At 42.6% G+C, this 24,648-nt stretch overlaps 2 protein-coding genes across 4 annotated transcripts; one reads left to right on the top strand and one right to left on the bottom strand.

Annotated features, from left to right (window-relative positions):
* Positions 1-19: 19 nt before the first annotated feature.
* Positions 20-18,130, top strand: TRAPPC3L (trafficking protein particle complex subunit 3L). Of its 3 annotated transcripts, none has more exons than XM_081187817.1 (6): positions 20-1,307; positions 9,896-9,943; positions 10,402-10,499; positions 13,841-13,940; positions 15,927-16,106; positions 17,440-18,130. In XM_081187817.1, exons 2-6 carry the CDS (start codon positions 9,941-9,943, stop codon positions 17,557-17,559), a joined length of 501 nt encoding a protein of 166 aa, XP_081043943.1. In that variant the 5' UTR covers positions 20-1,307; positions 9,896-9,940; the 3' UTR covers positions 17,560-18,130. The 3 variants fall into 3 exon arrangements, with proteins under 3 accessions (XP_081043943.1, XP_081043941.1, XP_081043942.1); XM_081187815.1 differs by lacking the exon at positions 20-1,307 and adding an exon at positions 4,254-5,050; XM_081187816.1 differs by lacking the exons at positions 20-1,307; positions 9,896-9,943 and adding an exon at positions 4,261-5,050.
* A 2,277-nt stretch (positions 18,131-20,407) lies between these two features.
* Positions 20,408-24,648, bottom strand: LOC308583614 (calcium homeostasis modulator protein 6-like). Its single transcript, XM_081187783.1, has 2 exons — positions 23,977-24,648; positions 20,408-21,462 (listed from the first exon to the last, which is right to left on the bottom strand). Exons 1-2 carry the CDS (start codon positions 24,511-24,513, stop codon positions 21,040-21,042), a joined length of 960 nt encoding a protein of 319 aa, XP_081043909.1. The 5' UTR covers positions 24,514-24,648; the 3' UTR covers positions 20,408-21,039.

Raw genomic sequence — 24,648 nt, 5'->3', positions numbered from 1 at the left:
GGCGCGCAGGCCCGGTTCTTTTCCCACGGCTGCCTCTTCGCCTTGAAAGCAAGCGCGTTGCTTCCCGAGACCCTGGCTAGCCGGCAACGGCTGCCGGGAAAGAAGCGGGGGCTTCTCTTCCGCTTCGAAGCGCTTTCAGTATTTGTTTCTGTTGGTCATGCGGAGAAGGGAATCTGGGGTCTCCACGGGTTGCAACAGATCCGTAAAGTCCTGCAGGGATAACGGGGAATGGAAGGGAAACACAGAATAGCAGCGCGGCGGCGCTTGCTCCCGAGAAAGTGCATGTAGGATTGCAGCCCGCACATTGCAATCCCACGGATCTCTGCCCAGAAATAAGTCCTTTGAGTTTAGCGAGACTTGCTTTCAGGTTAATGTGTGTTAGGACCGCAGCTTTAATTTCTATTCCCACCTCCAAAGCCCCATGTGGCACCAGTCCTAACGCTTTCCTGTTGTTATAAGACTGCATGGAAAGAGGGAGGAAACGTTTTTAAAAGCCAGGAAAAGAGGGTAAATTGAGGGGGGAAAGCAAAAATGAGGCAGCGATAGGAGTCTCTCAAAATGAGGTGAGCCCCTGGAGCACAGGTTCCTCACCTGTGATACAGAACAGGGCAGGTTTTTAGGCTTGTGGATGCACGTCAGATGACTGGGAATGTTGAGAAATAGGAGTAAGGAGCAGGCAGTAAGGAGTAAGGAGCAGGCTGCCAGCTTAATATTGGAGGCATTCTTGACACGCATGCAAAAAAATAGCGGAAGATTGTAAATTCAGACTAGTAATTCATAACACTGTAAAGGCATATTTTCCTTTCCCATCCTCTAATGTTTTTATAATGGAGGAGGAAGTAAACAGCGGGTAGAAGTACTCCATAGTAGCCAGCTGGCACTACAAAGCAAAAAGAAAGAGATGATTCAGCTGTCAGGGGACATGGTTATCCTCGATTCAACTCATTGATTTTCTGTTATTGCAAGATCCCTTAAAAGCTTAGCATTTAACAACCTAAAAATACTTCTAAAGGGGAAAAAACAGAGCCATTGCATTGTTTCTTTTAAATCTAGACATATTTTCTCAAGGATACAGTTGCTGGTGAATGTACACAAGAAATAAATACTGTATGTATATATATAAAAATCCCGGACTGCATATCCTAAAACAGATATGCCAAATCCCACAATGAAGATCTGCACGCAGAAGATGATGGTTCAACTGGTAGCAACAGAGCGCAGTAACAAATAGTGAAAAGAAGTCAGCCTTTTCCAGGAAAAGCTATATTTTAAAACAACATGAAGAATTGAATTTCCCAGAATCTTTGGTAGTATTCTCTTGTTCATTTCCAGTTACATTGGCAGGAGAAGGGGTGATCTATCTGTAGCATCAAACAAAAACGTTTTAAGATTTACTATAAAATAAAGGGATTGTATTGAAAGGGTGAATAAACTGTTGTCTTCTTAAAATTTAATATCTTGCTTGAAACACTTTGTTTGAAACTGCATAGGTAAAAAATAAATAAGGTAAAGGGACCCCTGGATGGTTAAGTCCAGTCAAAGGCAATTTGGGTTGTGGTACTCATCTCGCTTTCAGGCCGAGGGAGCAGGCGTTTGTCCGCAGACAGCTTTCCAGGTCATGTGGCCAGCATGACTAAGCTGCTTCTGGCGCAACGGAACACCGTGACAGAAGCCAGAGTGCATACATAATAGCTGATCCCCCAAAACTTTGAACAACCATCACCCTTTGGAATTGACAAGAGAACCAAATTTAAAATGAAGTTCTCATTATACAGCCATTAACATTTGGATTCAAACACTTGCCTCAGTCGACAGATTTCTTATTACACCAAAGAGCAGCAAATAGTTGATCCATTGATTATGTTTTTGCTATGAGAACTATTCAGATTTTCTTCCTTAGGCACCCAAGTGCCTTGTCTTTTGCCAATTCCGAAAGCAGATGAGTTTTCCAAGATAATTTATTATACTCCACATTTCATTCAAAAAGCCTAAGGCTGTAATTCTATGAACATTTGCTCAGGATAGGATATTCCATTAAACTCAGAACGGCCAAATTGTAATTAGAGAGAGTTGTAAAGCATATGGAAAAGGTCTGATGGAGCTATAACAAAACATTTAACAAAGGCAGAAGGGACATGAAATGCATTTGTGAAATCTCCAGCTGTGCGTAACTAATTGACTCAACTACAATTATCTTTCTTCATCCTATCATTCTTTTTGTGGTGTTCACACGCAGCCAAGATACTTTATAAATATACATTCATTTGAAGCATTTCTGTACTATCCTTCAGCAGATTCTGTGGAATAGCTTATGAAACACATAATAAAGCACACACACGACTGGGAATATAAAAACTGCAAAAAAAATTGATAAACCTGGTGCCAGGCAGGCCTCTTTGAGGAAGGAATTCCACAGAGGGAGCGTTCTCCATTCGGTCACCACTAGCCTTGTTTCAGGTAACTGGGGACCTGTAGGAGATATTCCAAAGATTAAGTTAAACCTCATCACTTTGAATTGTTCTTAGAAATGGGGTAGGTGCCAGCACAGCTGAGTTGTGTTCCCACTGACCAGCCCCAGTCAATGGTCTGGCAACTATCGTGAACTAGCTATGTGAGGCTACCCTTTGAGTTGGTACAGAAGCTCTAGCTGGTGCAGAATGAAGTAGCTAGACTGTTGATGGGGACAGGTGGCCAAAAGCATTTGACACCTCTACTAAAATATCTGCTGGCTTCCCATATGTTGTTTCAGAGTTCTTGTATTGATATACAAAGCTCTGGACAACTTGGGTCCAGGATACCTTGAAGACCTCCAGAGCCCTTATGTCCCAGCTGGTAATCAGTATCTTCTGGAGGAGCCCTGTTCGTTTCCCCTCATGTTACAGAATCCCTATTTGGGCATTTGGAATTTCTGGCTCCATGCTGTGGAATATTCCACGTACTTCCATAATAAGAGATTTGGCAGGAAGAAGAAGATTTTGGAGAAGATTTGCCCTCAGTAGGACTTGTTTCTGAGATTTTAGCGTCTCTATCCCATCGTACCACCGCATGCATTATTTAATTGTTTTTCTTTAAGCCTCAGTCATATTATGGTCCTCCATTGATTTTGTCTGAAGCAAGGATTGTTTGTTTTTTCTCCTTAAGTGAGCTTTGGAATGAGCAAAGCCTTTCCATGCTTTAATTTTTAACTTAGAAAACGCATTAGTGAAGAAATGGAGATCAAGATGACAGTGGAACATCAATACAGTTGAGATATAGGAAATTTGGACAGCCAATAATGAAAGTCTGTGTGACAGTGGTGGTGTACTGCCAGCTTGCTAAGACCATGTGATCATCAATAAGCAGATAAATTGCATCCAGCATCAAAGAGGCCATGTATGGGGGGGCAGATAGAGCAGTAATGTTTTCACTTCCTCATGTATTCATGTTATTTAAGAAGTAGATCTTGCTTGGTTTCATGTTTGTTTGCTCCCAAGAAAGTATGCATAGGATTGCAGCCTTTTGTCCTTTCAGTTGTAGCAACCCCTTCCCTTCTGTATTATAAACCTGCTGCTCGATCCTATTTGTATTAACTCAGAGGTAAGTTTCACTTTGTTTGAAGGATTTTGTTCCTAGGAAACACATAGGATCATAGTCTAAAACCCATTGAACTCAGTGGGAATTGATCACTGATTCAGCATACACATTGGAAATCAATCATCTTGCATTTACTTACCAATCATTTATCTGCATGCATAAAAATTGTAATTTTGGATAGAAACTGGGACATAATTATTTTTAAAAATCAAGTGCACATGCTAGCCTGTGTTGCAAAAACAGGTACAAAATATGCTGTGCGATTTTATGACTGTTTACCCAGAAACATTCTACTTGGCAAATGAGCTTATGATGACTGTGGACTACTTGTGATGCCATAGAAGCTGTTGGCAGCTGAATGGATATAAATGAGGACCAAGGAAAAGGCTCTATTAACCAGCAAATCTTTTCTGTGAACCGCCCTGAGACCTCTGGGTATAGGGCGGTATATAAATTCAATAAATTATAATAAAATAATAAAATGCAGGGGGTCATGCCATTCAGCATTGCCCCGGTTTCTTCCACTTGGAGGAGGAGAACTGCTGAATAATACAGGTAGGTGGTCATCTGGCAGGAAGATGCTATGGAGTGATAATAAGGCAAGCTCACTTGCTGAGTGGGATTGTGGCTTGAAAACTGATAACACATCATTGCTGATGTCCATGGTTGAAAGCTGACCTAGGTCTAGTGGTGGACCTAAGAAAATCTGGTAGATGATGTTAGATAGAAGCTGGTGGAGTCTGTACTCAGAAGCCGGAGAACACAGCAAGGCTAAAGCAGGCTGATGCTTATGGTTGGAGTTCATTTTCGGAAGCCAGACAACAGAAGCCAGTGGATATTTGTGGACTGAAGCCAGGACATGGATGTGAATGAATGGAGTGTGTGTGATGAATGGATGTGTCCACTGGTGTTCTTCACAGATGTCAGCTGGCATATGTTTGTATGAGTGAATTCCCATTTGAATGCTTTTGAGATGAAATGAGTGAGTGTAGGTCTGTGATTATGATGTGTGAGAGGTGGATATTCATGAACAGACTATGGCTATGCCAAATAACCAGCTTTATATATTTCTGGCATATTTAGACTTCTGAATGTTCTGGTCTTGCTTGTCATGCAGTGAGATCAGCTATTATGCATGTGATTTGCAATCTCTCTGCTTTAATGGATCAGTTCTTGATCTGAGTCAGGTTGTTCTCTGAAGCAGGCTTGGTTTCTTGCCAGATTTCTCTTGGAAGATTTGAATCACATAAGAGGAGGAGCAGAAGAAGAAATGTGGCACCCATAGCTCTTTTACTTTCAGAGAGTAGTAAAGGGCTGTTGTTGTTTTAATAGCCAGGATAAAGAAAGGAATCCAGTAATGGAAAAGGAAAATGCTTTTTGAAGAAGAACGGATATAAACAGGGAATCGCATACTCTCTACTACTGCCCAGGAAAAATGTCGCGGCCAGCAAACAGAAGACCAGAGAACCCCAAAATAGTAAGTCTTATTTGGACAGGTAAATGCTACCAAATATAAAACTTTCCTCTTTAAATTAATGTGCTGCTCTGTTTAATAAGAACATGTTTTGCAAGCTAGGACATATAGCTAAGAATTTTAACATGTTTAGGGATGTAGATTGCATTTTCATCTTTTGTTTTGAAATGAGAACCCAGGAGGGAGCATTTTAGTTGTAAAGATTCAGAAAAGGGCAGCCAGAACCATCAAAGAACTGGAACAGCTCCCCTGGGAGGAGAGGTTACACTGTTCGACCCTTGATAGTTTGCTTTAGGGAAAAAGCGAGTAGAGGCTTTTTCTCCCTCATTCATGATACTAGAATCCAGATTATTCAATGAAGGTAAATGGTGGGATATTCAGGACAAATGGAAATGCTTATTTGCACAGTGTATAGAGATTTGCTGTCACAAGATTGGTGTTAGCCTCTTTTAATGTCAAGTCATGGAGTTCTTATCATTGTGTAAGGTGTTGGTGGTATATCTGTGACTGAACAGTTTAACATTCTCGTGGTTGAATTATTTAAGTTTTTCTGTTCTTAAGATGATTATATTTATTATTTCTTCTAAAACAAAGATGCTTTAAAAAGAAGGAACTACTTCACTCCATTCATGGCTGTCGGTGATGGGCACCAATTTGGATGGCTTTAAAAGAGGATTAGATAAATTTGTGGAGGGTAGGTCTATCTGTGGCTACTGGAAATGTTTCATTCCTTTTTTTGTGGGCTTCCTATAGGAATCGGATTGGCCGCTATAGGAAACAGAATGATGTTTGGCCTGACCCATGTTCTTATTTGGGGCCTGAGAGCAATTTTCAGTGCTTGTTGTAGTTATTGTGATGATTTCCAACAAGATCACATTTTTTGGAAGACCTGTGAAACCTTTGGCACCTTCTGCACTATGCATTTGAAACAGTATCTTGCCACTTTAAGCAGCCATAGCCTTCCCCCAAAGAATCCTGAGCATTGTAGTTTGTTAAGGGTGCTGAGAGTTCTTAGGACACCCCCTTATTCACTGAGCTACAATTCTCAGAACAGTTTCAACAGCCAATCCCTATTCCCAAACTCTGGGAAATCTAACTTTTTCCATAAGGTGTTGTCTGGTGCTGCTGGTACATCATATCTTTAGGAAATGGAGGAAGGGATGTTACCTTTCACTCCACATATCAGCAGTACAGGGGCGCCGACTTATAAAAAATATTGGGGGAGCCCATGAATAATAAATAATGAATAATAAATGAAAGCTCATGAATAATAAATAAGCTCATGAATATGCAGATAAAGTGGCGCCACCTCCTCGTGAGCAAATAGGGGAGAGCGTGCTGCGCCTATTAATCAGCTCCGAAGGAAATTGGGTGGAGCTTTTGCTCGGGAGGGAGGGCAGGAGGCATGCAGCCCGACCCTGTGCATTTTGGGCTGGGGGAGGGGCGGCGATGGCGCTCTGCTGGAGGGGCGCCCGAGATTATTGGGGGGGCTGAGCCCCCCCAAACGAATTTTTGAGTGGGCTCGGGCCCCCTCAGGCCCCATGGAGTCGGCGCCTATGCAGCAGTATCACATAAGCACCCCACCGTTCCTCTAAAGTAGTGGTTTTCAGGCCTTTTGGGTTGAGAAACCCTGTAATATATCATCCTACAGAACTCTTAATCCCTCTCCTTGAGCAACCCTACACACCTACAAAGCCAGGGGAGGGGGAAATCGGTGCAACAACATGCAATAATTTATTTAGCCATTACAAAGGTGCAAGAGAGGAAAGTGAAGTCCCTGAGGGTGGGACAGAATTGTAGAGAATTTTACAGCAGAGCTGGCCCACCCCACCCATGAGGAAGGTGAGGATACTGCCTCAGGGGACAGGACTTGCAGGGGCAGCAGATCCTAATGTAGAACTTTATCTCCCCCCCCCCCCGCCCTTGTTCCTAACTTAGATCTTCACTCATCTCTTCTTCCCTGGTGGGGGGCAGGGTGCAATTGTGTGGTTTGCCTCAGGCGCTAAAATGTATTGGGCCAGTCCTGCTCCTGGGGAATATATTTGGAAATTAAGGATTCAACTTCAGTTGGTTAATTCATGGCTAAGTAGGAATTTGAACTCAAACCTTACAGACACAATCCGTTGTCTCTCTCTCTCTCTCTCTGTGTGTGTGTGTGTGTCATTAGAGTGTTGCAGCCAGACAGAAATAGAAAATCAAGTTAAACATTCTGCCTTTCTACTTTTCCCCCCATAATTCACTGAACGGTCAGAGGTCCCTTTACCTTTACCTTTAAGATAAATTGATTTCTTAAAGGGAATGAGTTGGTTTTGTAAGATATTCTATGCTTCTCAAAGTGACATCAAAAAGACTAGACTTCAGACCTGTTCTGTGTCTATATATGAATGAGTCAGGAATATTTTTTCTTCAAATGATACTGCAATTTTTGTCCATTCACCACCACCACATACAAGCACCCTTCCTTTCTCGCTCTCCTAATTCTGATCATCTATTAAATATTTCCCTTTTTGGCCACTAGATGGCACAACAGTTAATAGCAGCGCCACCAGTTTTATTGTTCCAGAAATGAATTTCTGATCACTTGAATCAATTTCTTTCCCCAAACACTGAATACTCTTACTGGATTATAGTCCCCCAGAGGCTAATATGCAATTAACATACAGTTGAGCAAGTCTTACTTGACACCAAGGAATCGAAAGAATTGATTCCAAACATTTGACTTGTATACAATTCCAAGCTGCTTTTATTCCTTAAAAAAAGAAAGAAGTTCATATGCAGTTGCATTGTGGAGTCTAGGAGTGTAAGGCATTATATAGAAGTTTGCCAGACATAATTTCCCCCTGTGCTTATTTGAGTCACCTCTGTGTAAATTTCAGAATATCCACGGGCTCTGTCTAGGCCGCTTAACTTGGAATAATAATAATAATACTAATAATAATAATAATAATCCTATAATAATTTATTATTATATGGCTGGGTTTCCCCAGATACTCTCGGCAGCTTCCAACAAAATATTAAAACATGAAGACCCTCAAATATTAAAAACTTCTCTGTACAGGGCTGGCTTTGGATGTCTTCTAAAAGTCAAATAGATGTTTATTTCATTGACATCTGATGGGAGGGCATTCCACAGGGCGGGCGCCACTATCGAGAAGGCCCTATGCCTTGTTTCCTGTAACCTCACTTCTCGCAGGGAGGGAACTGCCAGAAGGCCCTCGGCACTGGACCTCATGAACTTCTTTCTTTTTTTAACTGAACGATGGGGGTGGAGATGCTCCTTCAGGTATGCAGGACCAAGACTCGATGGGACTTGCTTGTGAGTAGATGTGCATAGGATTGTGCTGTACAGTGATAGTTTCAGTGGCTATTTGTGTTTGCCAGGAGCCTGCCAGGAGCATTTGGGTGTAACTACAGGTGACACTTGAGACGCGGGTGGCGCTGTGGGTTAAACCACAGAGCCTAGGACTTGCCAATCAGAAGGTTGGCGGTTCGAATCCCCGCGACGGGGTGAGCTCCCGTTGTTTGGTCCCTGCTCCTGCCAACCTAGCAGTTTGAAAGCATGTCAAAGTGCATGTAGATAAATAGGTACCGCTCTGGCGGGAAGGTAAACGGCATTTCCGTGTTCTGCTCTGGTTCACCACATGACCCGGAAGCTGTACACCGGCTTCCTCGACCAATAAAGCGAGATGAGCGCCACAACCCCAGACTCGGTCATGACTGGACCTAATGGTCAGGGGTCCCTTTACCTTTATCTTACAGGTGACACTTAACTGTGTCACTTGTAATATGCCATATTTTCTTTACCTTTTCCTTTACTTAATTGCAGGTATGTGACAAGGCAAGGGGCTATTTTATTTTATTAGCACTGCAACCCTGGGGAGGCCATTCTACTGCGATTGCAATGAAAATCAGGACTCAGTTCTTTGCACATCACTTGCAAGGCACTATATTGGGATTTGTCCTCAGTTCCTGCAGAGTCGATGCGAAGCCCAGTGGGCCTCCCAAGAGTCTCATGAAAATAAAGGATATGAGATGGCTTAGCCTCCTCTACACGATAGTGGGGCTCCCTAGCCTGCAAGCATATTCTGACCCACCAGTCCTCCTAGTTTGACTCACCAGTGAGGAGTGGGGCAGGTAACGAACTGCCTTGGCTGAAATGGGCTTACAGGCACCCCTATTAGCTTTTTGTTGGAGCTTGAGTTGCCCCCACAATGCTATCTGCACAAAGAGCTTCTCTGTGAGGCCTTGCAACATAGTAAAGGATAGGAGGGTCCACTGAGTATTCAAGCTGTGCAACTCCCTTGCATTTCAAGGGCACAAGTGTAGGAGCCCTTTGTGAGTGCTTGGCTAGTTTTCACTAAGGCTACCATCTTAGGCACACAGACTTGGATGGAGGCCCCACTGAACTTGCTTTGGAACAAACATGCAAGTCACTGGCAGAAATTTTCAGAGCTGTGCTGTGTGAGTTTTTGTGGTCCTGAAGTGTACTTTAAGGCTGTGATGTGCCCTCTAGAGACTTTGTGAGCACACAGCGATTCCTGCTCTCTTCTGGTTTCATAGAAATTTCACAACATGGTGGAGTTTTGAAATGCAGTTGCTTGTTCATTGGGAGAGTGGAAAGGTGTGCTTCTGGAGACATTGCAAAAGAAACCATTTGTGCGCTTGTTATTACTCACCTGATTCAGTGTGAATTATTTCATTTCTAGTTCTAAACAGCTTTTGCATTTCATTCCATCACATTTCCCCCCCCCCTCGCTTTCTATCTTTCAAACAAAGCAATTTACAGGAATGTGTGACTTTATTGTTCTCCTCCCCCCTCTCTTTTATATGCTTCTCTTTGTGTTCTAGGACTGGCATTTACCCACCGTTTCATCCTCTGCATCAGCACATCATATGGTATGCTGAAAGACTTCTGCATCTACCCTATAATATATCTCCCTGGGAAACTGGGATTTTTTGAGAGTTCGTATTGGGTATGGTCAGGGCCAGCCCAAGACATTTTGGCACCTGAGGTCAGAAGAAGAGGTCAGAGAAGATCTACATCAGGAACAAAGGGGGAAGAAGGATAGACATTGGGATCTACTGCCCCAGTGGATCCAGCCGCCTGAGGCAGTTGCCTCACCTTGCCTTGTGGATGGGCTGACCCTGGGCATGGTCAATATGGCACTGTGTTACTAGTTTTTGGACAGTGCAGGCAATTATGTAATTATGCAGCACATGCTGAGTTCATTGCCTTTTCGTTAGACAGGATATTTACAGAAAAGCTTAGGGGTGGGGTAGGATAATTTGTTTCCTCCTAATTCAGTATGTTTAATAAGCCATGACCATTGCTTTGTATCTCCCTTAATTGGCAGAGCAGAGAGCTTTTTGTACTCACTTACGGCGCTTTGGTGGCTCAGCTGTGTAAGGATTACGAAAAGGATGAAGATGTGAACAAATATTTGGACAGCATGTAAGTAGCCAGGACAGGTTCAAACACGGTTGCATATCAGCTTAGCAGGCAATGATATCCATTTAACATTGCTTTCCTCATATCGGGATCTGTCTGGGGGGGGAAATTAAATCCAGGAGATTGGTGGAACTTCTGGAGGGGCTGTTTATCCACACAAGATTTGGTTTGTTATTCCATCCCTTTCTAGGACAATTATCAAATCGCTTTTCTAGCCCCTCGAGGTCTGGCAAGATAAGTGATGGGAAATGGCACTGTAATGAATGGGATAGATGCCATTGGCTGCCATTGTCCTATAAACTTCCATGAGAAGGTTGGCTCTCAAGATGAAGCCAGTATTTTCTCAGGGAGCTTTCAACTGATGGGGATGATGATCCCCTCGATGGCCTTTTTGACAGCAGGTTAAGGTTACCAGATTTTTTTCAATGAATCCGGCGACACTTTTCAACTTCAATAGGAATGATAGGATTTTGTCAGGGGATTGATTTGTAAATCCAGGGACTGTCCTAACAGCAGGTTCTGCAGCTACAAGTGGGACTTTGCTGATCCAGACATGTCTTCTTTGAGTATATTCCATTTCATCCATTTCATCCAGTTCCCACCCAGTTTTGGGGTCCTTCCACAGCCCCCCAGCAGTCAGTCAGCATGCAGTGACCACTGAGCTAATCAGCCTTCATCAGTCTCATTGTGGCAGTGGGAGAAGGCTGTATTGCAATGCTGAAATGGGCATTTAGCATCCCTGGAAATAAACAAATATTGCATGACTTTGAACTTCCGCCTACAAGAAATGTTTGTGTTATATCAATTTACTTGGCTATTATAGTCTGTTTTGGCTTTGTGTCATATGCTCTCATCCTATATTACTTAAATGCTTTCCCATTAACTGCAGTTGGTTTTCCGGTAAAGCTGATTGTGAATTGTAACTAAGATTAAGAGAGAGAGAGTTTAATGGAACTTTTCCCCGAATTCATTTAAACTTCAAATGGATCTGTTAAAAAGTTCCATTAAATACTATCTCTTCCATTTTAAATTTTAAAGCCTTTCAGGCTGGCAAAAGCAATATGTTGATTCATTCAAGTTCCTTATACTTGGGAATTCCTTGGCAGCAGCAGCTGGTAACAGTTTTATTTGGTAGGGCTGCATTTTTTAACCTTTCTGTTTTCGCCACAGTAAGACTTACACAGCACTTATTCAGGGAAGTGTGCCTTTACACGTGTGCAGAGTGCCATTGTCTCCTCTCTAAAAAAGCAACCCACCAATTATTCTCTGTACTTCTATGGACTTGATTGACTTTGTCTCACCCAATGGTTAATACCAAGCTTACTGCAAAATATACACAAGCCACACACTATTTCTCTTCCCAATTTCCTATTTTTTTAAAAAAAATAAGTGCAAAATGATTAAGTAAAAACAGATATTTATTATAGAAAAATATTCATTGTTGCTTGCTTGCTTGCTTGCTCTCTTTCTCTCTATGAAGGTCACAAAACAAATGTTAAACCAGGCTTCCTCAAACTCAGCCCCCCAGATGTTTTGAAACTACAGTCCCCATCATCCCTGACCACTGATCCTGCTAGCTAGGGATCATGGGAGTTGTAGGCCAAAAACATCTGGAGGGCTGAGTTTGAGGAAGCCTGTGTTAAAGTAACAAACAAAAATGGATTCAAAGTGTAGCACCCTGCTTGTGGTTAACGCTTAGCTGGAATGAAATATTCAACGCAGCAATAGAGAAATTAAAATAATAATTTATTTGTCAGACAAATAAATGAGAGGCACAGTGGTATATGGTTACCAAGCTCTGGCCTGGTCTCCTGCCATTATGGCCAGCACTTATATTCCCTTAATCCAGCCCCCTTTGCTCCTCCTGTGGCTGCCTCTGTCCAATCAGCCTGGTTGAAATTCCTATTGGTTGTTTGCTAGAACCAATCACAAAAGATACACCCATATCCTCCTGTCCTTATATGGAACACAAAGAGCTATATATTGTTACATCTATAAATGACAAATAAGTAGTAATATATCTTACATGTGTCTCAACAAGGAATCTTAATTACCAGCTCACCTCTTGCCCTCCTTGCCCTATTGCCTTCTAAAACAAATGGTTAATCTTAAATTTTTATCTTAAACATATGTCAAGGATCTTGAGTTCACATCAACATTGAAAGCTCTCCTTCATTTGAAGGTTTCTAAACAAATGCCTGACAACTATATATCAGGAGTGCTCGATGGCGTCTCCTGTCTGGCAGGGGGGCTAGGCTGGTGGCTGACTTAATTTCAGGATAAATACAACTCTTACAACTATATGAAATAAGAATCTAGCATTTCTTAAATCCTTTGCATAATTACATTTAAGCCAATATATTTAATACATAACATAGGTAGCCTTTTAAAAGGAATAAGGCCTTTGTAAAGTAAAAAAGGAACTTAGTAGAAAACAGCTTCAAAAGAAGCCTCTTCAGTTTACACCCCCCCTTCAGCCAGCTGCTTTTCCCATTAGCTCTTCCCAACATTTATTGCCCTTTAACTCTCTCAGTTTAAGAAAGAAACAGCTTTAGAAAAGACTTCCCAAAAATGCTCTCTTTCTGCCAGCTAGATTCTTGGCCTTTTTAACCTTAGGAAGAAGATCTGGCTCATTTTACTGGGAGGCACATTGGTATTATTTTACTATTTACTCATTCCTAATTATGTTTATCTCTGCTTTTTTTTTATCTTCTGTAACATGTAGGGTCAGTGTCCTCGCTCTCAGCCTGTAATTCCCCCTTTTACGACTTTGAGAATTGTTTTCTGCTATAAATCAAGGGGCCCCTTGTCTAGGAGGAAAACATTGCCAAGGTTCTCTAAGCAGCTGGTCTTCTGCCTGGCATGAAACTTTTGAAAATCTTTAAGCTCTCTTTAATATACAAGCCCTGATCAAACATTAATAAAATGCAGGCTTATGATTAGATGCCTCAAAAGTAGAAAACACTCCCTGTTGTTTCTCTGGCCTTCAGGGAAACAGCTCCAACCGTGCTCAGAACCAGTGTATGATTATGGTGGCTAATGCTGTCCTAACTCCACTCATCTCTTCTGTAGTGGCTGTACTGGATAGGCCTAAATAACAACAGAAGTAACAAGAGCTTTCTTACTAGGGCCGCCTTTCCAGCAACCCAATCAGTCACATGATTTTTCTGCTTAGAGACACATGGGAGGGACCTTGTCAGCAGGGCTATACCTTTGGGTTGGGAGCATCTGAGTGATTCAGAGAGTTGGTTGGCTAGAGATTAGGAAATTGACCAAAAATGCCTCTGTAAGTTCAAAGAAGTATCAAATGTGCACGACTGACTTTTTGTTCTCTCTTTCTTCAGGGGGTATAACATTGGCATCAGGTTAGTTGAAGACTTCTTGGCTCGCTCCTCTGTGAAGAAGTGCCGGAGTTATTCTGAAACGACAGACATAATTGCCCAGGTATGCACAGGTGCTGCCTCGGCAAGGCAAGGCTATGTGCAAGTGTCCCTTTCTTAGCGAGGATGATCACAAGAATGATCTCAATTTGGGGGGAAGGGATCCAGTTTCCAGGCATTGGCTGGCTGGCCAGGACAGAAGCACGCATCCACCCAATCCATCCACCACACACACACACACACACACACACACAAACCCGTAACCCGGTGCAAAAGAGGGTTTGATTTGCAGTATTAGTGCCTTATGTAAATGGAAGTACCATGCTGGTTTTTTTTTTTTTTTACTATAATAATGCCTACTAATAAAATCCTATTAGCTGTCATGGGTTTTGAGGAAAGAAAATAGCTCGTTTCCCCTGTAAAATTACAACACGGAGTTAGATGGAAACATTTAATGAAACTGGGTGGTATTTTGAAGAAGATAGCACAGCAGAGAAAGGAGCAGCAAAGGTCTAATGAAGGGCTCTTTGCTTCAATTTCTGAAAATGGCATTGCAGTAGTGGCACAATCAGAATCAATTTGTTGCTTCAAAGGGGCAAGCAAGGGAACTAATAAAAAGCAAATAATGTTACATAGATATGGATAGAAAAGTGCACAAAGCCAACTTGTTCCTGCAGTGCTTTAATGCGTTCATTTACTTATTTTAATAAAGTATAAGTAAACTGTTTCTTGGGTTTTTTTATTCAGTGGTGGAAATTTCACAAGTACTCTACTCCCATAGTAACATGCTATCCATATTTATAGTTTTAGTTAAAGGTCTAAAGCCTGTTTCTGGTTTTTGTTGAAGTGGGGGAGGGGGGTGCCAGGCTCAGCTGCTTTATTTCTAGTAGTCCCATTTTGCAATCAAACTGAAAGGTACCCAATCACCAGTGTGTTGGTTTGGTTTAGTTAAAAAGATAAATAGATACGGTTTAATAATAAAAAAAGAATTCCCTGGATGCCTAGATTCAGGTTTGGGGCAAGTTCTATTTGGTGAGAGAGCCCCAGCAAAGATTTAAAACATACAGCCAAAGTAAAGTATGGAAATGTAGGCTGTTAGACCTTTAAAATATCCCCTTCTAAGTTGCTTCCAAAATTCTCCACTTCCCTTAGCATAGAAAGAGACTACACATTTGGTAAGTTAAAAATGGTTTGCTTACAAACTCTTCAAAGGTCAGATTTGTGTGATTATCCATACAGCAGCAAGAAAAGACAGGCAGTATAACCTTGGTTCCAAAATGGTGTCTGTTCCTAAATTATTTGTATAGAAACACAATGATAACTTGGTTCAGCCATGCAGTCCAAACTTGAGCATCCAGCTTAAACCTCCTTACTGGTAGGTAGTGCTATTTTTCTAGAAAAAGAGGTGCTGAAACTCAACATGAATACCTCCCTCGTTCTTAAAGAATGACAGTGGCGCTCTATATTCATTTAGTACCCCTACTGCAGATTGGAATGCAATCCAGGCCTACAATGGGCACAATCTTTCCCATCTTATTATGGTTATGAAAATGAGGTGATAAGCCCGTATAAAGTCGTAAGATGCCCAGTGTGAAACTGAGCACGCTGTAAGCAAAAAACAAATAAACCATTTTTACATAACTGTTAACTGATATAAAACTGATGTAGGTTTGGAGGAGAAGGAAAGGGACCATGTAACCAAGTGACTGCAAAAAGGGAAATCAATTGTAGTGATCATATATCCATCAAATGCAGGAGATCAATTTTTGCATTTGAAATTTGTGAAAACTCTTCTACTGTTAAGTAGATTTCAAACCTGATTTCTTGCTGACTACAAACAAATGTTCATCTGGGCTTGTCTTAAGCCAGGAAACGAAACCTATCATTTCTGGCTAATAGTCAGGGATGATGGGAATTGTAGTCAAGCAGCATGTGGAAGGCCACAGGTCCCCCATCCCTGTCTTAAGCTAACAAACTTTCCTTTGGTAACCATTTCCACCTGAAAACTTGGAGACAGTGTTGATGGGATGCATGTTCTCTCCATTTCCAGGTTGCTTTTAAGATGTATCTAGGTGTTGTGCCAACTGTGACTTGCAGTAATTCCACACGGTTCTCCCTCATTCTGGACAAGAACCCCTTGGTGGACTTTTTGGAAGAGCTGCCGGCGGGGAGATCTTCACTTTGCTATTGCAGTCTCTTGTGTGGGGCCATAAGAGGTGCTCTAGAAATGGTAAGCAGCCGACAGCTGCTTTGGCCTCCTCTGCTGCTGTTGTAATTATTAAAACTAATAGGGCTCATCCACGCTTCTGCTTATCCCATGCCCAGAAAGCATGGGTCTGAGTGGTTTTCCCCTTGCCCAGTTCCTTTTCCACGAAAACCCATTCTTTAGTGCTAAATTGGAGCAAACGTCAATCTGGAGAAAACACAAATTGCCCTTTGCTCCAAAACAGCACTAAAGAGCAGCTTTCCCTAGGGGAAAGCAGCGGGGCAAGAGGGGGATAAACTGTTAGTTACTTGCCACCCAAAAGGTCTCCAGGTGAGTTACATTTAAAATATACACCCACCCAAATAAACACCCACCTACATTCTATCATAAGGGGTGGCATCTGAACTTGTCACGTGGCAGCAATGCAAGCCCTGGCTGACCCTTGCAAGAAGGGCAGAGCTACATTGCAGTAATTGTCTTGCCCTTGGGTAGGGCATTAGGAAATGAAACTGGCCCCAAGGGAAAGCCGCAGCTGCCAGGATCTGCACAAATCTGAAAGCGAAAGCCGGAGAAAACAGAACTGTGTTTGCTGTGTTTTCCAAACCAGTTGTTTTGTGGAAGCTACACTGTGCTGCTTAAAAAAAAAAAGTCTGCTTATTTAGATAAGTGCTAATGGACTTGTGTGCAGCTGTGTCAGTTAATGCATTCTTCTTTTAAAAAAAGAAATAAAAAAGCAGGCTAGCTGTGCCCTTCTGTACAGAAAAGGGGGAGGTCACAATCTCAAAGAATGGGCACATCTACATTTGGGGGTCACTTTTCAGTGGAATTGACCTGAGCCTTGGAAAGCACATAGAGCTGAAAGGGGAAAGACTGTCACTCCACAGAATTTCACTTTGGGCTGTATCTGCTCTTCAGCACCTCATGGCTAAGCAGGAAGTATGTGAGGGGCTCAGAGGCTTCATGGGCACCAGGCAAAGACCACAAGTGAATCACTGCATTCGCAGGCACCATATTGGCAGCCCCTGGCCCCCGTGTTTCAAGGTATATTTTGCACAAAGAAAACACCTTTTCATTTCCCTTTTCAATCTTGCTGTAGCTTTAAAATAAGTTTGAGCTGTTGTGTTTTATTCTCCGCTCTTTGTTTTTGACCTTTGTCAAGGTTTGTCAGCATTTCATTCTGCATTACATTTTATTACCCATTTAATCGGCTGTTGTTGTTTTAAACTTGTTTGTTTTTATTCTATAAGCCCCACCCACCCATTATAGTGCACCCTCTTAAAAAAAAAATTAAAACCCTGCAATGTGGAACAACAATAAATTTTCTTTCACTTACTTAGCCAAACTTACTTATTTTCAGATACATCTGGCTGCTGAAGTTACTTTCATCCAAGACACTCTGAAGGGGGATGATGTGACAGAAATTGGAATTGCATTCTTAAAGAAGATTGAAACCAGGAAACACAAAAGAAATAAGTGAAGCCATATCTGAAGTCACTATGTGTGGACAGTTAATATTTTTGACCCTCTGTACCTGCCTAGAAAGATATTATTCCTGATCCAGAAAAGGCATTTGATACAGAACCGTGGTGTGGATGGTGCCACCTCTGGATCAGGCCCAGCACTCCCAAATGTTTGCTATGTGGGGCATGAACTCTGCACCAACCCACAACCCAACATGGACAGGAATGGTGCATGGTTCTCCCTCCTAGCTCAACTGCAGATGAGTCCAGGGTGTCTTGAGGGAATGGCTGCCTCTCCTGCATGCTTAGCTCATCCTGCTCTACATTCTTCAGCCAGGTAAAGTTAGATGGGTGGCAGTGAGGCACAGGAACTGACTTAGCGGTGGCACACTCACTGTGGAACTCCCTGCTTCAGAAGGCTTAGCAGCCTAGCTATTTCAGGCTTAAAGAGACTCATCAATGTAGTACTTGTTAGAAGTGTGGGCAAGATTTCTTTTTATTCTTCTGAAGAAGTTGACTATTTCCCCAGAGTGTCTGGGGAAGCCTAGCCAGATCAGCAGGTATAAATAATAAATTATTATTATTATTGGTCCATCTCTTCTTATTCTAGGAATTTCTGGTTCCCTGGTGCTACTATTTTAGTATTTTAGTCATCTGTTTCTCATCAACAATAGTGTTTTTGACAGAGCAGAAATATACATATACATATACATATATATTCACTGCTGCTGCTTCTGTGCCTTTGATGTTGCCTTTCTTATAATTTCTCAGCTGTTTTCTAACTGGCAATATTCATATGGCTTATCCAAGCAAATTCAGGATCACATACTGAGTGGAACGATAGGCCAATACATAACTAATCAGATGCAGCAACATGACAATGTCACTGAGAATGAATGAAGGCAATTGAGAATGAGAAGCGGTGCTCCCTGGCAATAGTCATGTGATCAACCCTAGCCCCCTCCCCCCTTTCATATCACAGAATGAACCAGATGATGTTATTTAAGGGAAATGGAAGAAACCAATTTAGAGTTCAGGCGATGCTTCCTGAAATGGTGAACTCTTTTCATAGCAGCCACTGAAAAACTGCTGAAAGGGAGGGCATTTCCAGTGTTGCTGAATGTTCCCCTTTGGGGGGGGGGGGTTTCCTTTTCCTTTTCCATGCCAGAGAGTATTATTATAGGTCACTGCTTTCTCAGGATGTCAACAACCGATCATGCCTGAACAGATGAAACCCAAATGCCACTGGTTTTAAGATTTGGGGGAGGCATGAGCATGCTGTTCAGGGTCACTTGGAAATCATCAAGCAAGAAAGCAACCATGCAGACTTGCCCAGTACCTGACTACCAACAACAAGCATGTTCCTTCTCCCACTGAAGAAGCAACTGACTTCGGACTTCAGCTTTTTTCTAGGAGGAAACAGATAACTTAAAGAACCTTATGAGTGAGGAAGGAAGGAAATGCTTATAGGATTTGGGAAGAAATGGGCTAAGGGGTGCCTGAGACATGATTTGGATTGCTCAAACAAGAAAGCAAATAATGGGGTAAGACAAGGATTTTCCAGGCAGAAACATTTTGTGTTGCACTGGTTAATTTATTAGAAGCAGGGTAAGTGTACTACTCTTTTTGTGGCTGCAGAAGGATCCCAGACCAAACAGTTTTTACCCATGATTCCAGTGGAAATACCCAAACACATGCTTCCTTTTGGGGGCCCCTTGGGAACATAAGAGATCCAGTTGCACCCCCATGTCCTTTTTCGTACTCCTTGACAGGCAAGGTGAAAGTTTCATTTGGGCAAGTAGCCCAGTATCAGTCCACACACACTAACTCAATTCGGATGCCATTTTCCTCATTCTCTGAACCAGGGTTCTCCAACATGGTGCCCACATGTGCCAGTGAACATGATGCCCAGAAATACCAGTAAATATCCTCTCATAAAATCCACAATGCAAGAGAAACGTATCTCTTCCTGCTTAATTCCTGGCTCAGTGTCTCTTACATTGAATGTGCCTTAAACATGCCCATTTGTTTTACGTGTTAAAACTGTAAACTGCCCTGATGCTTTATATTGCAGGAAAGAAATATGTTTATAAATACCATAAAAATAAAATTTCGTTGGATGCCAAAATTGGAACCCATCTTCCCATCACCCCTGAACAGATTAGAGCTGCAAAGAGCTTTTCTGTGTGAATAAGTGTGGCAAATGTAGGTGTCTTTTTCCAGCTGGCGAGTGGCATGCTAATACCATTTTGTGGTCATGTCTCTTTTCCTGCTCTTTTGAATGTGGTAAACCATTTTGTGTTATGTCATGTCCCTATGACAGACATTTTGTGACTGGTGCCACGATGCTTTCTCAGTATTTCAAATGTGTCCACTGGCCTGAATTGTTTGGAAGATCAGAAACATGGCATAAGACTTCCACCTATGCTCTCCCTCCATAGGCGCCGACTCCATGGGGCTTGAGGGGGCTCGAGCCCCCTCAAAAAATTTTTTTGGGGGGCTCAGCCCCCCCAATAATCTCGGGCGCCGGGGGCGGGGGCTCCTGCCTCGCTGCTTCGCAGCACCACCGCCACTGCCAAGGCACTGCTGGGGGAATTTCCTTCCTCCTGGCGGTTTCAGCCCCCGCGAGAACAGGAGAATCCCGACTGGCCACACCTCCCAGCCAGCCAATCGGCTGGCTGGGGGGCGTGGCTTGCCCTATTTAGGGCCGGAGCCACTTTATTTGCATATTCATGAGCTTATTTATTATTCATGAGCTTTCCCGGGCCCCCCCCAATATTTTTTCTAAGTCCGCGTCCCTGTCTCCCTCTCATGTGCAGTTTGGGCATTTGGTTCCTTCCAAATCCAGTAATCCAAAGCATCATGGGGGAGGGACTCCTGAATCTTTCATTTTTAAAATACTTTGTGCCACATTTCATCTGAGTAATATAAGAGGGACTGACAAGATACAAGCAGATTCAGTAAAATAAACCTCATATCTCTATATCTATCTATCATCTATCTGTCTATCTGTCTTCCACCCATGGTAGTCTGCAATATATTATTCAAGGCTGGGAATTAGTGGCCAGCCAAAGCCTAGATAAGCAGGTACAGTGGTACCTCGGGTTACATACGCTTCAGGTTACAGACTCCGCTAACCCAGAAATATTACCTCGGGTTAAGAACTTTGCTTCAGGATGAGAACAGAAATCGTGCTCCGGCGGCGTGGCGGCAGCAGGAGGCCCCATTAGCTAAAGTGGTGCTTCAGGTTAAGAACAGTTTCAGGTTAAGAATGGACCTCCGGAACGAATTAAGTATGTAACCAGAGGTACCACTGTATGGCTTAGTAGGAGTCAGAGGTTAATTATGGTCAGGCTGTATACACACCATACATATAAAGCACAACCCAACACCAAAAAACAAGAGAAAGAGGGGAAAAAGAGGAAATAGGAAATAACAACCATGTTCAGGTAGACATCTTCTTGTAACAGAGCCTGATGGGCTAAGCAATTATTTCACTATAACCCTTGTGTGTCAATACCACCAGCGCCATCCACAAACCCCAGGCAACAAGGAACTGTATCCCCCTCCACAGACCTAAGACTGCCAGTGTTGGTTTTGCTGCTGTTATATTTGTGCATCATGCTGTAGTAATCTTTTTTAGGGTTAAAGGTGAACAAGGAAGAAATGCCGTGCCACTCTTTGGCACTTGGAGTTGGAAACTCGTCCAGTTCTGTGGAATCAAAGAAGCACTTGACGTTCCTCTCTGCCAGCTTCGCTGCGTGATCCTTGGCCTTTTGCTCAAAAAGCTGCTGCTCTTGCTCCAGGTACACTTTCCAGAAGGCAAGCTGGAGAATACTGACTGGAGAACAGCAACGGGAGATGCATGTAGAAACTAGGGCCAATATGAAGACACTGGCGATCAAACTCCACCCCAGCACCTTGGCAAAGAAGCACAAGAGAGATAATGAGGCATCTGATCAAGACCTGCATTTTAAAATGAGCTTAAAAATATATATTTGTAATTGTTTGTATCTCTCATTCTCTCATGCCAGGCATAAAGCAGCTGGCTGGGTGCTTTGGCAGATGTTTATCTTCCTAAACAGGGCCCCTCTGATCTATAAGCAGTGCCTCAGGGTTGTAAAAGGAAATTACAGGCTGGGAGCAAAAGGTCACACTGACCATACAAATTACAGAATACAATCAAGCTGCAAAAACACTAATTAAGAGTTGGTAAATAGTAAGAATTATTGTGCCTCCCATCAGACTCGAGTCACATCTTCCTAAGGTTAAAGGGCAAGTTGCTTTTAGAAACAGCAGCTGGCTTGAAAGGGGGGTGTAGATCTAAGGGGTTGCTTTCGAAACTGTTTTTATTAAAGTTCCTTTTTACTTTGAAAAGGCCTTTCCTTCTAAAAAATCTATCTATGTTATGTATGAAATATATTGGCTTAAATGTAATTATGCAAAGGATTTAGAAAGTAAGAAATGTTAGATTCTTATGTTAGATTCTTATTTCATTGATGGTGTGTGAGAAGGTGAACCCAAGATCTCTGTTTAAGATAAAAATTAAAACCATTAGCCATCTGTTTTGGAGTGAATAGGGCAATAGGGCAATAGGGCAAAGATAATCTGATAATTAAGGTGCCTGGTCGAGGCAAATGTAAGATATATAGCTACTTGTCTGCCATTTATGGATAGAAAGAAATATAGCTCTTTGTCTCCCATAAAAGGTAATAGGAAATGGGTGTATCTTTTATGATTGGTTCTAGCAAACAGCCAATAGGAATTTCAACCAGGCTGATTGGACAGAGGCAGCCAAAGGAGGAGCATGGGGCTGGGCTGAGCGAATATAAGTGCTGGCCATCAGGGCTGGAGAGGGCAGAGCTTTGGTATCCATATACCACTGTGTCTCTCATTTATTTGTCTGACAAATAAATTATTATTTTCTCTGTTGCTGCGTTGAATATTTCATTCCAGCTAAGCGTTAACCGCAAGCAGGGTGCTACAATAAGAACAAGGTTTGCATCAGTGAGCCCCATAGAACTCTTGCCTAGAATTAACTTGGGGTTGTGTCATGTCTATAATAACTATTTCTCCCCCCCAAATACCAGGAACCTACTAGCTCAGACAATTTGTCCACCTAGCCCATTATTGTCTATTGTTTTGATCAGCAGTAGCAATCCAGGATCCAAGCTGACCTTTTTCTAATCTCTGGCTGCTTTACCTTGGAAATACCAGTGATTGGAGCTGGGACCTTCTGGACATGCTCTACTACAGAGCTTTTGTGTTTGGCCAAACCCCAAAGCTTTTTTTTATTATTATTCAGATAGGCAATAAAAGACACTTGGGTTGCTCTTTAACAGTTTTATAGATAGGGTGATATGAGTAAAGAGCAAAGCGAATAGAGCAGATATATTCTTACGACCCCTTTGTAGTCTGCCAGAATCCCCTCTCTTCCAGGCAGCAGTGGTTTCAAGCTCCTTACAGGCAAATGGTGCAGGCCCCATGCTGACAACAAGATCCTTACTGGGATCTTATATAGCACTCTATTTTTCTGACACAAGCTTATCATGTTTCATTTGGGCATATTCTCATGGCCCTGAAATTATTTGTTTTACCATGCCAGAGGAATTCTTCAAAGATAGCCAAGTGGTTACTCTGGTTTATCTCTGTTAGGCAAATGACCCCTGCTTCAATTGCATCTTTTTTACCAGTTGTATACATTTCATTAATTCCTGCAAAATAAATGCTAAATGTGCAGGTTCATATAACTGCTGTCTATATAGATTCTTATTATCTGATCCCACACCTTCCAAAGTTTTCCGATACAAACCTGGATGCACATCTCCCAGGATGTGTCACATGAGTCACATGACCCATGCCTCACTCTTGCCCTGAAAAGTACTTTTTTATTTATTTATTACGACTGCATCAGACCAACACGGCTACCTACCTGAATCTAGAATCATGTATGAACAGATGGCTCATCAGCCCACACCTTATCCTTCCAAGTGCCCTTGTTTAAAGGCTGGGATTTTATACTGCCATCCACATAATGTCACTTATAAGGCCCTGTTGAAGTCTGCTAAGTTGAACTACATATATGATCACATGATGCTTCTAACACTTTCAAGTAGCGTCTGAATATTAGCTATGTTGTAAAAAGAGGAGTTTAGACTTACTGTAGTTACTAAGGGGAAAGCATAAACAGAAAAAGAAGGGAAACATAAACAGCAGAAGGAAGGGCATTCCAGAAAATGCACATTTTCAGGTCACCACCACTTGATACGCTGTAGGGTACAGTGTCGTGAGTAAATTTTCCCCAAATAATCCCAGTTTATACATGAGCAGGCAGCCTTTCAGTGCCCCTGGTCCCAAGTTGAGATGCTCCCCACCCACCCATGCAATTTACAAGTCACAACTTAGTAGTACCACCTGGAAGAGGTTATACCAACCTGAGACTGTGCTTGAAGGCTCATGAGCATATCCTGCATCTCCGAGGTAGCAGTGCCACTCTGACAAGGCACCCGAGGCATTTTCTCAACACACTCATCCCCTTTGCCTTTGCACATGTACGCCTGCATTGCAGAGCTCCCAGAAGCGGCACACTCATAGAAGCGGCTTCCCAGTAAGGCCACAGCAATCCATGTCAAGGGAGCAACAGATGCTCTGACAATCACCAGCCCCAGCACTTTCAAATAGTGCCGGAATCGGGTCCCGTGAGGGCACCTGCACAGCCTGTTGGGGGCGCAGCTTCCGGTGAGTATCTTCCAAGACTGGCTACTGAGCAAGAAGCCAAGCAGAAACAGAATAAGGGCTGGCACCAAGAGGAAGACCAGGCCGTAGAGCATATTCCAGGAGTTGCAAGGGCATCTGAACACCACGGCAGAAAAGATGCGCTCGCTGCCAACCGTCAACAGAGAGACAGCCCCATAGCCCAGTGCCTTCTGGTGATTAAGGCAGAAATCAAACACTGCACGAAACTTGTCCATCCTGCTCCCTGGGACTACTTTGGTGCTCTACGTCTGTCCTCCGATACACTTTCTTCCTTCACAGGAAGCAAGGCTCTAACTTGAAACAGGAAATCTGCAGTTTGAAACTATTTGCAGTCACAAACGGTTTCACTT

Source organism: Podarcis bocagei (assembly GCF_964188305.1).
Source record: "Podarcis bocagei genome assembly, chromosome: 3".
Taxonomy (NCBI): Eukaryota; Metazoa; Chordata; class Lepidosauria; order Squamata; family Lacertidae; genus Podarcis; species Podarcis bocagei.
The sequence above is the reverse complement of the archived record's forward strand: the minus strand, read 5'-3'. Positions and strand labels throughout refer to the sequence as shown.

Excerpts from the sequence above, each read along its gene's own strand:
- TRAPPC3L (XM_081187815.1), top strand. The coding sequence starts at position 5,009 with ATGTCGCGGCCAGCAAACAGAAGACCAGAGAACCCCAAAATA. Across the intron at positions 10,500-13,840 it reads AACAAATATTTGGACAGCAT|GGGGTATAACATTGGCATCA; the intron begins GTAAGTAGCCAG and ends CTCTTTCTTCAG. Across the intron at positions 13,941-15,926 it reads CGACAGACATAATTGCCCAG|GTTGCTTTTAAGATGTATCT; the intron begins GTATGCACAGGT and ends CTCCATTTCCAG.
- LOC308583614 (XM_081187783.1), bottom strand. The coding sequence starts at position 24,513 with ATGGACAAGTTTCGTGCAGTGTTTGATTTCTGCCTTAATCACCAGAAG. Across the intron at positions 21,463-23,976 it reads GCCTTCAAGCACAGTCTCAG|GTGCTGGGGTGGAGTTTGAT; the intron begins GTTGGTATAACC and ends TTCTTTGCCAAG.